Genomic DNA, 13,529 nt, shown 5'->3' with positions numbered 1-13,529 from the left:
AAGTGCACAGTTGTGCATTGGGGGCTGATAAATTTTTCTGTCACTTGCAACTGATGAAAGCAAAGCCTTGGCATATTAGTTTCTCATAAGGGATTGAGCAACCAATATAGTATAGTTATAAAAGGGCAAATGTGTGGTAGATCCTGTTATTCATCTGGCTGGTCATATAATAATGCTTTCTCTATTAAAATTCCTGTTTTGGTAAGACACTGCTAAGGCCCAGATCTGGCCTAAAGACTGTCCAATTCTGGTCACCATATACAAAAAAGATTTTACTTGAAACAGGAAAAGATATAATCAATGAAACTGAGAGCATGTTCTTGAGGAAGCTCAGTAGGTGTGGAAAACTTCTGTGAAGAAAAAGAAGTAAGGTAACCAACAACACCAGCACAAGAAGAAATGGATGGAAACCCAGTGAAAGACATTTAGACTGGGTTTAGATGGTCTCTGGCTTCGGAGTCCCTGGAACTCCCTGGAGTTTGGAAGATGGGACAGGAATGAACCTACCTAATTTACAGTATTTAAAAGTTTGTTGATGATCCACAAGCAATCCAATAATACAATTATTTTTAGAACCAGCTAGCGCTAGTCCTTGTTTTGTATGATTTTACCCTTGGAAATTCATCTGGGACTGAGGCACAGCTGTCAATGTTAGTGCATAGTTAATTTAAACAGGATTTTGCTGTATGAGTGAATACTTTTCTGTACACAGTCCCACTGTTAAGTTTCTTTCCCCCAGAGAAACTTAAGGTGCTGCACTGTCACAAGCGTTATGGAAGCAATTGGAGATGCTGCTAAATAAAGCCCATGTATTCAGAAGTCATGAGCTCAGTCCCTCAATGCTTTTGAGACAAGTCTTAAGTAATCAAATTGATTTGACAAAATAAATTTGGGGGTTGATTTATAGCCTTAGACCAATATTATTCATGTTTTTCAAACTCATCTTCAGCCAAAAGGAGTAGGAACTGCTTTCAAATGGAAACTGGGAATCTCTCCACCTTGGGGTTCTCCAGGAGCTGTGTCTTTTAAGAAAATAACATATTGTGAGGCTAAGAAGAATCATGAGTGTTTGCGATGTGGAATTAGGCATATAGAAATAGACAATTAACTCAGTCTGTCCCGTCTCAGATGACACACGCACCTATTTGCTTGTGGCTGCTGTGTGCTGTTTTCTTAATTTTATTTTGTTGTTTGCTTAGTTCCATTAAAGTGTTTTTGTCCTGTGAGGATACACAGTTTTCTGTAATGGAGAGCTTTTTGCAGCTCTTCATCTTCTATTTGCTGTTTTCTGTAGTGACTGACATTGCTTTTCTTGGCAGCACCTGGAATAATTTCAGTAAGTGCAGTTGTTGGAGACGATTTGCAGCAGGTGGCATGGTGCCTGAGTGTGACACAGCCCAGTTTCTTTATTGTCATTTCACTGGTTTTATTCTCTCTTCAATGTCATCTTACAAAGTGATATTATTTATAAATGATAAAGAAGCAAATACTTCTTGGAGTTCATGTAAAATGTTATTAGTTAAAACTCTTCTCAATGAGAAATGTTCTTTTGGAATAGCGAGTACAGAATATATATATATATTTTACTGTTTTTTCTTTTCTAACCAAATACACGTTCTGAAAGGGTATTCAATTATTTAAAAAGCCATTTGAAACCTGTCCTAAGGAAGGATTTTCCAACAGTAAGGCTGTGCAGTTTGTCTTATCAGAATGACCATAAATCTTATGGTACATCACTGCCGTGGCAAAATGAAGAGCCTGGGGTCACTGTGGGGATTTGTATCTGTTACACCTGTCTACACAGTTTACTAAAGGTTTTAAGACATCTAAGTTTTCTTATGCGTGTTTGGGATAGTTTAGAAGTCACAATGACAGAGTATAGCAGTTCTCTCTATTTTTAGGAATTGGAGATAAAAATCTTCTCACTTTGTTTACCCATAAGGAGCAACGTTTCCTCCAAAAAGTCTCCATAGACAGTATCTACTGTACCCCATTATGACAGCTACATTTTACAGTTAATTTTTTTTATATTTAATGAACATATTTAAAGAATTACTTTGTCTCATCTAAATGTGCACTTTTGCTTTTTTGAAAAGACAAGGTATAAAACTAAATGATCTGCTGCTCATATTAGTGTATTATAAGTCATATAAGATCCAGAGGTCAGTGCAGTAACAATCGGGCAGTCATACAGAAGGCTTCTAGGTGGATTGTACATACAGTACTTCATTTGATGAAATATGTTTTAATATTTATAGAGAATCATTCTATATACATTATTTCAAATGTGAGCATTTTGAAGGTAGTCTCTGGTCAGTAATTTAATGCAAAAATGTGTCACAGTCAGTTCCAAACAAGTTTAAAATTATGTTAGGTTTGGCTTTGTGAGTTTCTTGGGATTATTTCTTATTTTGTTCTTGTGGAAAATATTTTATTTGATATTTCTGTTAGACTGTCTTGCAGTAAATTGGTTACATCTTGACTTTATTTGATTTGTAGCATAAACATCCACAGTTTTGTAAACCAGATGTTGCTTTCAGTTTTCAGAAGGAGTTCTCATTTGAAGATAAGGAAGAACTTGCAAACAGTACAAAGGATATTGATGCTAATCTCTTAGCAGTACTTCCAAAAGGTATGTAAGGGAATCACATTATGAACACAAGCAGTAATTTAACAGCATGTGAAGTTTAGTCTATGCAAGTGCAAGGCACAATTAAAATCACTTAGGCACAGATGTTTTGTAAATGAGTTTTCTTTTCCCTGTGAAGTATGCATAGGGGGTGAACCAGTGCTCTTCTACAAGGGCTCGTTACATCCCTGCTTCATAAACTTCAGCTCTGTTTATCTAGTTTTCAGTAGGCTAAGAAATAGTTGAAATTCAAAAATTGAGAGGTTTCTTTGTACAGTTAGATTCATACTGAATTCAAAGGTTTTGACTTGTCTTGTAGTCATAGCTTTTTACAGTCCCCTTTGGTGGCTGATAGAACCACTGTACTTGTGTGACCAGCTGACTACACACTGAATTTTAGTCTTGAATGCTGAAGGACCTGCACTGCCTATGGGCTTTGGGGTTTTTTTAAAACTTCTGTCTTAGTCTGAATAACTTAGGAAGAAAACAGCAGTTCCATCTTTACCTTTTGTCACAGTTGAAGTAAAAGCAAGAATTAATCCTCTTGAATTATTTAGAGGAAATCACAATCTGCTTGGAAATAGTTCTTGACCAGTAAAGTGTGACATTTGACTGAAGAACTATGTGTAACTGGCATAAAGGTGTCTCTTCACTCAGGGATGCTGTGGATCTCAGAACTTTGATTAAAATTGTGTGTGTGTCTCTTCTGATGGTATTTTTACCCTTTTCAGACAAACTACAAGGTTAGATGCATTAATTCCAACATAAAGGAACTGGCTTGCTCTTTTAATGTCATTTGTTGCACAGTTCCTTTTGAAAGGAGCCCTTATTCCAGCATAAGATTTAAATGATGTTCTTGCTTTTATAATATAATCATTACAGATGCTTGGAAAGACACTTCATTGACACGATGGAAAAGAGTGATATGCATGTATACAATGCAGACTTCCTCAGAGCACTAGTCAATAAGAATACATAGTCCCTCATTATTCCATATACTTCACCCTACAGTCATGCTGGCCAACAAGTTAATTTTGAGTGCCTTCACTCGAGAAACCTTCTCTGTAAGTTGGTTCTCAGTGAATTAATTGCTATTCCAAGATGTCTCTGTTTCCTAAGAAATTAATTTTGTAATAAAGACATCGGGTTTGGTGTGTACCAGACTTTAAGAAAAAGTTAGCAGCGGAAGCTGATGGTTACAGTCAGCAGTGGGAGCTGAGGGAACTACTTGAAGCCCAACACTTTCTGAAAATTGAGGTGATTCGTCTCACCTAGGGCCTTACTTTGATCCGGCTTTGCTCATGTTGGAAAATCAGTGGAATACATTTAATTTTCAACTGGTACAGACTGAACTGAGGTTCAAAGACTTTAACTTAGGTCTCGCACATTGCTGCCTGCAGTTAAGCATTGAACATGTCAGTATGCCTCTGCTAGCATAAACACAAGATAAATGCTTCTCCAGCTGGTTTTGTAGACCATCATCTTTCCAAGTGAGAGGAGGAGGTAGGAAAGAAGCTGGTAAGCTTCACTATTGTGTTAAATTTTCCTCAAAATGAGAATGTATGTTCCTGCATTGCGATGGTTATTTACCATCTCTGAGAAGTTACACTTCTGTCACTGAACTTTTGATTCACATCTACTGAGGCTTCACAAATGTATGTGCTCACTCTCTACTAGGGACTTTTGGAAGGCTTGATTTAGTTTTTACAGCTTCTGTATTTTAAAAATAAAACTGCTGTTACTTGTCTGTAACTTTATCCACGCGTATCCCCTCGGCTGTTACCAGAGAGGGCTTTCAGCAAAAGCACGTTTGCATACTGTAACAAAAGTTTCTGAAAGATTTCTGAATTTTATAAGAATTTCACCTTAATTTGGGGATATTTTTAAACATTTTTATGAAGTGCACTCCAAATGTACTTTTGGGGTTTTATTCTGGGACAAGACATGAAAAAATACTGCTTTTGTTAAATGCTGTTATTGTAAGGTGAATTCTGTTCAGAAAGTCTACAGTTACCAAAATTAAGATGCCTCTTGACAGTCTACCTGACAGGGTATCCTACCATAGCATCCTATTCAACATCCTGAAATAACCTGAAGTTCAGGGCTGTTCCTGAACTGTGGCTGTTCTTCCTGTTGCCCTTAACTATACTGACCAACAGCGCTTACAAAGTATGTTGGCATGAAGTAGCTTAGATAAGGAGCTTTTACTGTGAAATTAATTATTTTAAGCTTCTTAGTCTTTTCTTGTGTGCTGAATCAGATGTTTGTGCTGTCTTTTAGGTTGAAGTGTTGTTATTCTTTAATGCTGTTATGGGTGTCTTTGCAATGGTATAGTTTCTACTGGTCGTGTGGAAGAACATCCCATGAACAGATGGGAAATTGGCACCAATATATTCAAATTTCAAACTGAAAATAGTTTCTACTGGTCGTGTGGAAGAACATCCTATGAACAGATGGAAAATTGGAAACCAATATATTCAAATTTCAAACTGAAACAGAGAAACCCAATCACCGAAGCTTGCAAGGGCCAACTAGTGTCCTTTGAAATGTCCAGTGAATGACCAGTGTCCAGTGAAATTTCTTCAAATGTCTTTCTTGTTTTGAAGTCAAATATTTTATTCAGCGAAAAGAAGTCAGTGGAATAGAAGACTTCATGCTATTCAGCGAAAAGAAGTCAGTGGAATAGAATACTTCATGCATTCTAATATTTTTTATTTTTTTTTTGCACTTTCTTGTTCTTCTCTTTCCCACCTCTCCAGAAGAAGAATATTGCTGAAACTGCTTTCACAAAAAAGCTCTGCAGATGTTGGCCAACCTAGCTGAAATTACTGTCTGGAATCTCAAGTGTGGAAAAAGTGTAAGGCAGCATAGAGTAGTCCCATGCTATTTTTGTCTCATCTTGTTTGGGAAGGTGTTGGAGAGATGCTTCATGAGGCCAGTGCTCTTTTTAGGACTGCAAAGCGGTAGTAGAATCTCTGGAACTTCAGCTAACACGTAGCAAGGGGTGTTGAGCTAATGCTGCTGGGAGTTCTTCGGATGTTCCACATTTTTTGTATATGGACGTCTTATAGTCAAGTTTCCTTTTTTGGGGGAAAAAAAGGAGAAGACTTTAGTATATGAAGCTATGCTTTAGAGCTTTACTAAAGCTGTGTGAAAGACCTGTTGTCTGATGATGGTTTTAGGGACTGTATAAATTGGTGACTAGGGAGAAAAAAGATCAGGATTTCGATGGAATGTGGTTTTATTAACTGTGAGTTGTGGAGGCCTTTGACTTGTCTGAAGTGGCAGAAAAATTACGGGTTTGTTTTGACCATTTTATGTATGTATAGCTGACAGATGGAACAGAAAAGCTCCAATAGCCACAGGAACAAACTTAAACAGAAGTAGGTTTGGCAGAGGTGAGAGCAAAGTATTTATGAGAAATCATTTCCTTTGGTGTGAATGTGAGATTAAGACTGGTTTCATGTGGATAAGTTCTCTGTTTAATAACAGTTCCACTGCTTGCACAGCTTGAGGAGGCAGGGCAGCAGCAGGAACTGCTCGTGCATTGAGAGAAAAGTCAATGAAAACACAATGTAAGGGCTCATCTTTGCATTGGTGTTGGTTCAAGATGCACATTTTGCATTGCCCAAGTCCAGTTCCCATCCATCTCCAGAGATTGTTCCTGGAGCTTGCTGACTTTCACTGGGTCTCTTACACTGTCAACCTCATCAACAACATATTCTTTGCTGAAGATGCTGAAACTAGGCATGGAAGAGGTGTCCCATGAATTAGCACTGTGAAGTAGCTGCATACTTAGCTACTCTGCACTGCTAGTTGAATCAAATGTGTATGTATTAGATGTTTTTCCATGGCATGATCACAATCTGAGCTAACCTGGCTTGAGAAATTTAAGTGTATAGCTTTAGTCTGCTTTCTGTAAAAATGTAGACTGAAGGAGCTGTTTTGGAGGGTGGCCCAGTTGATTAATCATACATTCTTAGTAGGCACTCATCTGTAGCCTCAGACACTATATTCATACCTCATTCATAATGCTTCTCTGAGTAGTCATGATCAGAATACATTCATTCTTGCTGATCCAGAACATTTTACCTGGAGTCCTAGTGGCTTTTCAGCATGTAAGGTTGATACGACAGCCAACATCAATAGTATCTATCTGTATCTGAGAGGTAGGAGCACTGGTATTGACTGCAGCAAACTTCCTTGATATTTCTCAGCAAATCTGAAACTCTGACTGAGCTGTACATGTAAGTTCTTGCAGTAGAGGAAAGGGAGAGAAGGTGCATCAGATGTATAAAAGGGTGGTGTTTGAATAATATTTATCCTCTAAGTATCTAGAGCAATGAAGTCTGGTAGGGAAAAAAGGTGATGGATTTACATCTGCAGTGGTGTGGAACATTTCTACTAGACACTTGACTCATCAGGCTTTTGTGATGGTGATCTAGGGCTGATTTCACAGGCTGTAGGCTATAGCTTACTTTAACTTTTGAACTCTGGGTCAATAGGAATAGAACCCCAGAGGTGTATTGCATTAGAAAAAGGCACACACAGCTTTTAGCACCACATCTTTGCCAAGGCAATGATATGAGGGTTTATGTGTGCAAGGCGGTTGTTAGGCACACACTGCCTCCCCTCCTTTGATAACCTGGATGGTTTCTCTTTCTGGTGGTAAGAAGTCATGCCACTCTTGTTTATGAAGCACTCGGTGCTCCAGTGTGGTTTGCAAACATCACTGCTAACTGTGCACATATGTGTATATATAGGGATTACTTCATCTGTCATGCCTGCTGTTGTGAACGGTGACAGCTGTCGACTAGCACATAACACCACCACACAGTTTAGGGGGAGAGAAGGGACGTATGTCCAATTAAAACTACCAAGGAAAAGTGGCAAAGTAAAAAGTGATTAACCATGCAGGAATATCATGAGGGTACATGGTAATTTTCACTCCATGAGTCACTGGGATTCTTGGAATCTGCTCGATGTAAGGGAGTGGAGGAAAGTAAGGAATAGGGGACACTCTTTCTCTTTAAACATAGTCAGTTCCCAACCTTTGTGTAGACAGGATAAGCAGTAATTCCATACTGCCCAACTTTGAAACAGGTTACTATAGCGTGTAAGCTTGACCTCACCTATTCAAAATACAACTTGCCCTGTTTATACTAGATCTTGACATCTGCTAGGATGGCATAGCGGATTCTAGCTTAGCCTGGAAGTACTGGTAGGGGAGGACTTCTTGATGTTTACACCAATGTGCCTAATGCACTTTAGACAACCTAAGCTTAATAAACGAGGAAAACAGGAGGAAAATGCTTGTTCCTCGACAAAAACTATTTCAAACCTCTTCACTTTATTCAACTATTCCTTCTTATTCTAAAGCATTTTAGCAAGTTTCTGTGAGTCTAGTAGCTTATAAACTGTATAATCTTTTGTTGTCTCAGTTTCAGAATTAAGAAAACTGTTTGAACCAAACAACCAAGATTTTTTGGAAATGAAAAGGTAAAAAAAAAGTCTTCGGCCCGTAAAACAAAACACACAGCTTGTTTTGTTTTTTCCTCTTAGAAACTCTCCCCTCAAATCTTCAAAGATGCCTGATTTCAAGGTTTTCACATCTTTTTCAGAAAAGAGAGAATAGCTAGACGCTTAGAGGGAATTGAAAATGATACACAACCCATGCTTCTACAAAACTGCCCAGGATCAGTCACACACCGCTTACTAGAGGAAGATACACCAAGATATATGCGGGCAACTGATCCATACAGTCCCCATTTAGGTAAGCATTATCTTGCATTTCTTAGTTACTTCATGTTTGCTACCCTATCATTTGTTCAGTACTACATGGAGAAGAGTTTTATAGGAGAGCTTTGGTCGGGGTATTTTTAACTTGCCTTTTGATTCTCCAGTTGTCTTATTTGAAAAGGGTTGGTTATCCATATTGTTTTAGACGAACAATAATTTGATATGAGACTCTTAAGGAATGACTAATACACATTTCTGAATCATTTGTATGTGCTTTTGGAGACATAAGTGCAAACGTATAATGTGTCTGTGCAGTCACTAGTACACTTTGATTATCACTCAATGTGAACGGTGGGTAGGATACTTGGAGTTCTGGGATGGACTTGCTCATATATGTTGTACTTTTGACAGGAAGATCAAATGAAGAGGAGGAAACTTCAGATTCTTCTGTAGAAAAACAGCCCAGATCATCCAGATACCGAGCAGAAATCACAGGAGGTAATACAGAGCCCTTGTATAGTACAGGCAACATGGATGTCCAGGAGCTGGAGTCAAAAGCAGAAAGAATAGCTAGGTACAAGGCAGAGAGGCGACGCCAGCTGGCAGAAAAATACGGATTATCTCTTGATTCTGATTTGGATTCTGACTACTCATCCAGATATACGCGGGCAAGGAAAGATCCCGACAGCTTGGAAAGAAAGGGAGTGAAAAGTGAAAGGCAAGATGATGAAAACAAGGACTCTGGCTCTCTGTATTTGTCCAGGACTGAGACAAAGGAGGCAAAGAGTGTGATTTCTGAATCCAAAGAGTACTCCAGCCGTGAAAAAGATGGTGTTCCAGATAAAGAAGACCTTTCAAATGAGAAGAGTGATAGAAAAGCAGATGATGACAGTGCCATTAGACAGGCTTCTGAACCTTCAGCAACCTTGGATAGTTCTGTCTCCCTTACTCTTTCTGGACGAGAATCTTCCTCCTATAATGAAGTGCCAATATCACCAAAGCAAACCCCCAGAGAGTCCCTTTCTTCACCAAAGCGGGCAGCGTCACCAATCCATTTGCAGAATGACCAGCCCTTGCACAGTAACATCAGGCAAAGGTAAGCATGATTTTTATTTGTTTGTTTATACAGTACATTCCTTTATCTTAATCAACTTCTGTAGACGCAGCAGCGTCTACACTGTGAATGTATCTATTACCCTTGAAGAATTTATTTGGCGCCTTTGGATGTCTCAGGCTGGATTGGTTGGGTTTATTGAATCACATCGTGTTTCTGATGCAAGGAAGTGGGTATCTATTTCCATGATTAGATATAGCCTTGGTTTCACTTTATACTGTACATAGAATTTATGCTAAAATTAGGTCATTTGTAGGGGGAGTGGAATAACTGATATTTAAGGTATTTACACAAACTAGAAATTGAAGCAGTTATGGTTCTAAATTTGCTCTTTTTTTCATAACTTGTTAGAGCAGAGCAAGCCTTTTAACTTTTTCCCTCTGTATCCTGTAATTGTTTGAGTGGGGGTTTCCAAGTGAAAGCAAGTTGTTTCTCAATGAAGATTTGAATAGTTTCATGACAGCTTTTGCCAAAATAAAACAGGTCTCAGAGTTAAAAGCTGAGAATTGACATAGTAGTTCATTTGTTTCCCTTCTGTGAAAGCGTAAAAACTCTTTTGAATTGATAGGTAATCTTTCAGATAATATCAGGGTATGTGTGTGAAAAGGCAAAAGAGAGAGTTATGGAAAATGTAGCCTCCCTCATGGTATGCTGAATTACTTAAGATTTGACAAATTTACATGAGTAATAGGGTAACCAGACTCTACCAGAAGGAAAAAAAAAACAAAAAACAAGCATTTTCAATAATTTCACATTGTAGTTTCAAACTCTAGTGCAAAAACAGACTGTCAAAGTGTTATGGTGACTGAGAACAATGTGTGACTAAGAATTTTTTTGAAAGTATGGTTTTCTCTAATTGTGATTCTTCAATTTCTGGGCAGGTGGATAGATGGAAAATAATAGATGGAAAATAATAACTGTAGTAACATAAGCTAAAATGTTGCAGCTAAAAACTGATGTAAATCATAATGAGAGTTTAATTGTAAGCACATTTGTATCATGCTGAGCAGTGCTGACTGTTCCTAAAAAACGAATGAACTGGCATAAACTGAACCATTTACACTTTTTGGCATTTTTTGCAGTAGGTCCAGAAACAAGCTACCTTGACTAGACTTCTTTATCCTTCCCATCGAAATCACAAAACTTGATTCTTATTTGTTGTGCCTTTTCTTGTTAACTGTCATCAGCTTACCTTAACGTTTGAATGAGGAAGCAATCTTCCACGTCAAAGGTTAACCACCTAGTGGATTAAGTCATCTATTTACAATGCCTATAAACTGCTCAAATATACTTAGCCGCCTTTTTTGTTTCACTTTCTTACACAGGACACACCAGTAGTAGTCTCTTCATATGTTTTTCATAGTTTTTCATTGTTCAGGTGACTTTTAATCCTGCTTACCTTCTTTTGGAGGGATATGTGGCTATATAAGCTATCATTGGACTCTCCCAATTAAGCCAACATTTTAAAGGAATATTGTAATTTCAAAGAAGATGTCAGAGGGAAAGTAACTCAACGTACTTAGGAAGTACTGTCTTATATTTAGTTTCTGTTCTAAGCTTACAGTTCTGCTACTACAGTAAGGAAAATAGTCATTGCAGGGTCATCCATACGATTGAGACTGGAGTTGTACTGAACTCCTTAAGCCAGCTAGGTTATTCCAGGTTCTAAAAAACTCGTCTCTGAAGCAGTCTCAACTCAAATACTACAAAATATTATCCCTTGTCTTCAAAGGGTCAGTTCGAGATAAATCTCTTAGCTAATCCAGTTACTGATAGGAAGGTATATTGGAGCAACGGACTTTTGGCAGCTTGTTTTCTTTGTTTTATAAGATGAAGGAAGGGATGAAGTTTTCAGCCTTAGGAAAGCAAAGAGAGTAGCCTATCAAGCTGTATAGCCAAGAATGTGTCTGCTGCAGTGTAAAAAGGGGGTTTATTTTCTTTAGTTTTACAAAGGAATCCTAGTCCCTGTTTCTGTGAGGGGAAACCAATGAAACACTCAACAGGGAAATGCCTTTGGTTATCTCTAACTCAGAGGAAGCGGTGCTGCAGGCAGCATTGGTGGGATGGCAGCTGCCCTGGTGGAACAGCGTGCTGGCTATAGAGACACCTGAGTCCTCTCATTCACAGATTAGCCTTTAATGTGGAGAAATCAGGTCTCCTTATAAAGCTCTTTCATTTTCAGCTAACAAGTGTGTTTCTAATGCAGCTCTCTAAGCCAGTTACAAGTTCAGACTGAGCAAGATGAAGGCATTATCAAATCATTCACAAATTCCAGCTGTTTCCTTTTAAATCTGCCACTTCTGGTATTACCTATTTCTTATAATAAAAGGTGCTGCAAAATTTGGGCAAAATAAAAATAATTAAAGAAACAATGTTTTTAATGGGGGCATACTTTTTCATTTGTTAAAAGTTATAGGTCTGTATGAGATCTAATGCTGAGTGAAACACTGAGACATCAGCCGTGTTTGGCAAGTGAGCCAGTTCTGCAGGGTCTTCTATTTTTGAGACTTGGTTGTCTTCTGTTTCCAGATAATGAAATGCTAGGATGCATTTTCAGGTGGGTTCTGACAATAGGACAATACCAGAGTTTAAACTCCATCCCATTTGTGGTATAGTGGTTTTCACTTCTCTGCTCTGCAGTCATGCCATAATAACAAATGAGAGACTGGGGCAAAAGCAGCACGAATAAGTCATAACTTAATACAAATTTCTGTCTCCATTATCATTAATTTCAGATTCTTTCTGGACAAGGCTTGGGTCAGTATTTGTGTAAAACAGGTTTCCCACAATTAACTGTCTGTCTTATCTTTTGAAGGAAATCATCTGCACCCAGCAAGATGTGGTGTAGGTCTTACAGCAGCCAAGAGTTTAAACTTAAGATTTGATCTCTTGTTTGGATATGTGTGTAGGCAGTAGGTGGTACTTTAACTGCTAAATTGCCAAGAGCACGTTCTTTTTGAAAACCCCTGACAACTTCCAGTTCCAGTGTGTACTCACTGCTGTGATATTCGGAGATTTAAGAATAACCTCGAAGAAACTCTTGTCCCTGTTTCTGAGTTGTAAAGAAACTGTTACGTTACTGTGTGGTAGTCTCCTGTAAGGCCATTTGCACAAATGAAATAAGGACTAATGCCAGCTTTCCAGGTGGCTGCTGTTTTGAAGTCGGTTCCACATTATATAAGTTGCAAAATTGTTTTTGTTAAATTTAAATTTGCTGAGTTCAAATTGCAAAATAAATGCAGCTTGCTTTGGAATACATACGAAAGCTTTGTGCCTTCAGACCTAAGATGATTTAATAATTAATCCTATTATCCATCACTGAAGACAGCAAAGTGCTGAGAAGGTATCATTTGACATTGTCTTCATATGGCTGCTGAAGTGGCAGATTAACTCTAAATTCAAAACATGGCTTGCGTTCTTCTGACTGCTCTCTTCAAAGGATGAATGATCAAGTACAAATGATTGCTACTTGAGCCATGCCCACTATAAAAATGTGCCAAAGTACACATTAAGAGAGGAGAAGGAAGTTTGCTTGCTTCAAAGCAATTCCAGCTACCGGGTCAGCTCCTGTGAAAAGTTTTTTACCTTCTATTTGGTCGGTTTCTTTAGGAATTGAAAAACCTTTGGAAAAACAAAAGATGTTTTAACAGTTGGTGTTTGACTTTGTTCTAAGCTTGATTTGGATAAGGTGACAACTGTAGGTGAGTTCTCAAATTTAAACTTATTTGCAGTAAATGCACCTTTATCTTAAGAGCAGTCATTGATTTTGCTTTTTTTTCATATATTTTTATTAAAGGACCAGCTAAGAAAAATCAAAGTAGATTGCCTGGAGCTTAATTTGGGATTTTCATCCCAAATGGCTCTACTGCAATGCAAGTTAAAAGTATTTGATGTGATGTACTGTTGCTGAGGGACTGTAGATAAAAGAAGGGCATTAGTAAAGTATTTGAGAAACTGTACTTAGGTAGTCTGCAAACACCCTTTCCTGTAGGGCTCTTAAATTTGCAATGCTCACGTTTCTGTTTATGCTTTCAACTCTACAATGGA

General features: G+C 38.1%; 1 protein-coding gene across 21 annotated transcripts in view; it reads left to right on the top strand.

Annotated features, from left to right (window-relative positions):
- SVIL (supervillin) overlaps positions 1-13,529 on the top strand; it is a 110,218-nt gene that overhangs the window by 44,848 nt on the left and 51,841 nt on the right. For 20 of the 21 annotated variants that reach the window (XM_014944971.1, XM_014944974.1, XM_014944964.1 and 17 more), the window contains exons 3-6: positions 2,541-2,632; positions 8,071-8,128; positions 8,251-8,402; positions 8,780-9,464. In XM_014944971.1, coding sequence (XP_014800457.1) covers positions 8,121-8,128; positions 8,251-8,402; positions 8,780-9,464 — 845 coding nt within the window. In that variant the 5' untranslated portion in view covers positions 2,541-2,632; positions 8,071-8,120. The remainder of the gene's footprint in view (positions 1-2,540; positions 2,633-8,070; positions 8,129-8,250; positions 8,403-8,779; positions 9,465-13,529) is intronic. The other variant, XM_014944973.1, reaches the window with a different exon arrangement.

The sequence above is a fragment of the Calidris pugnax genome, unplaced genomic scaffold (assembly GCF_001431845.1).
Source record: "Calidris pugnax isolate Ruff unplaced genomic scaffold, ASM143184v1 scaffold54, whole genome shotgun sequence".
Classification (NCBI taxonomy): domain Eukaryota; kingdom Metazoa; phylum Chordata; class Aves; order Charadriiformes; family Scolopacidae; genus Calidris; species Calidris pugnax.
The sequence above is the reverse complement of the archived record's forward strand: the minus strand, read 5'-3'. Positions and strand labels throughout refer to the sequence as shown.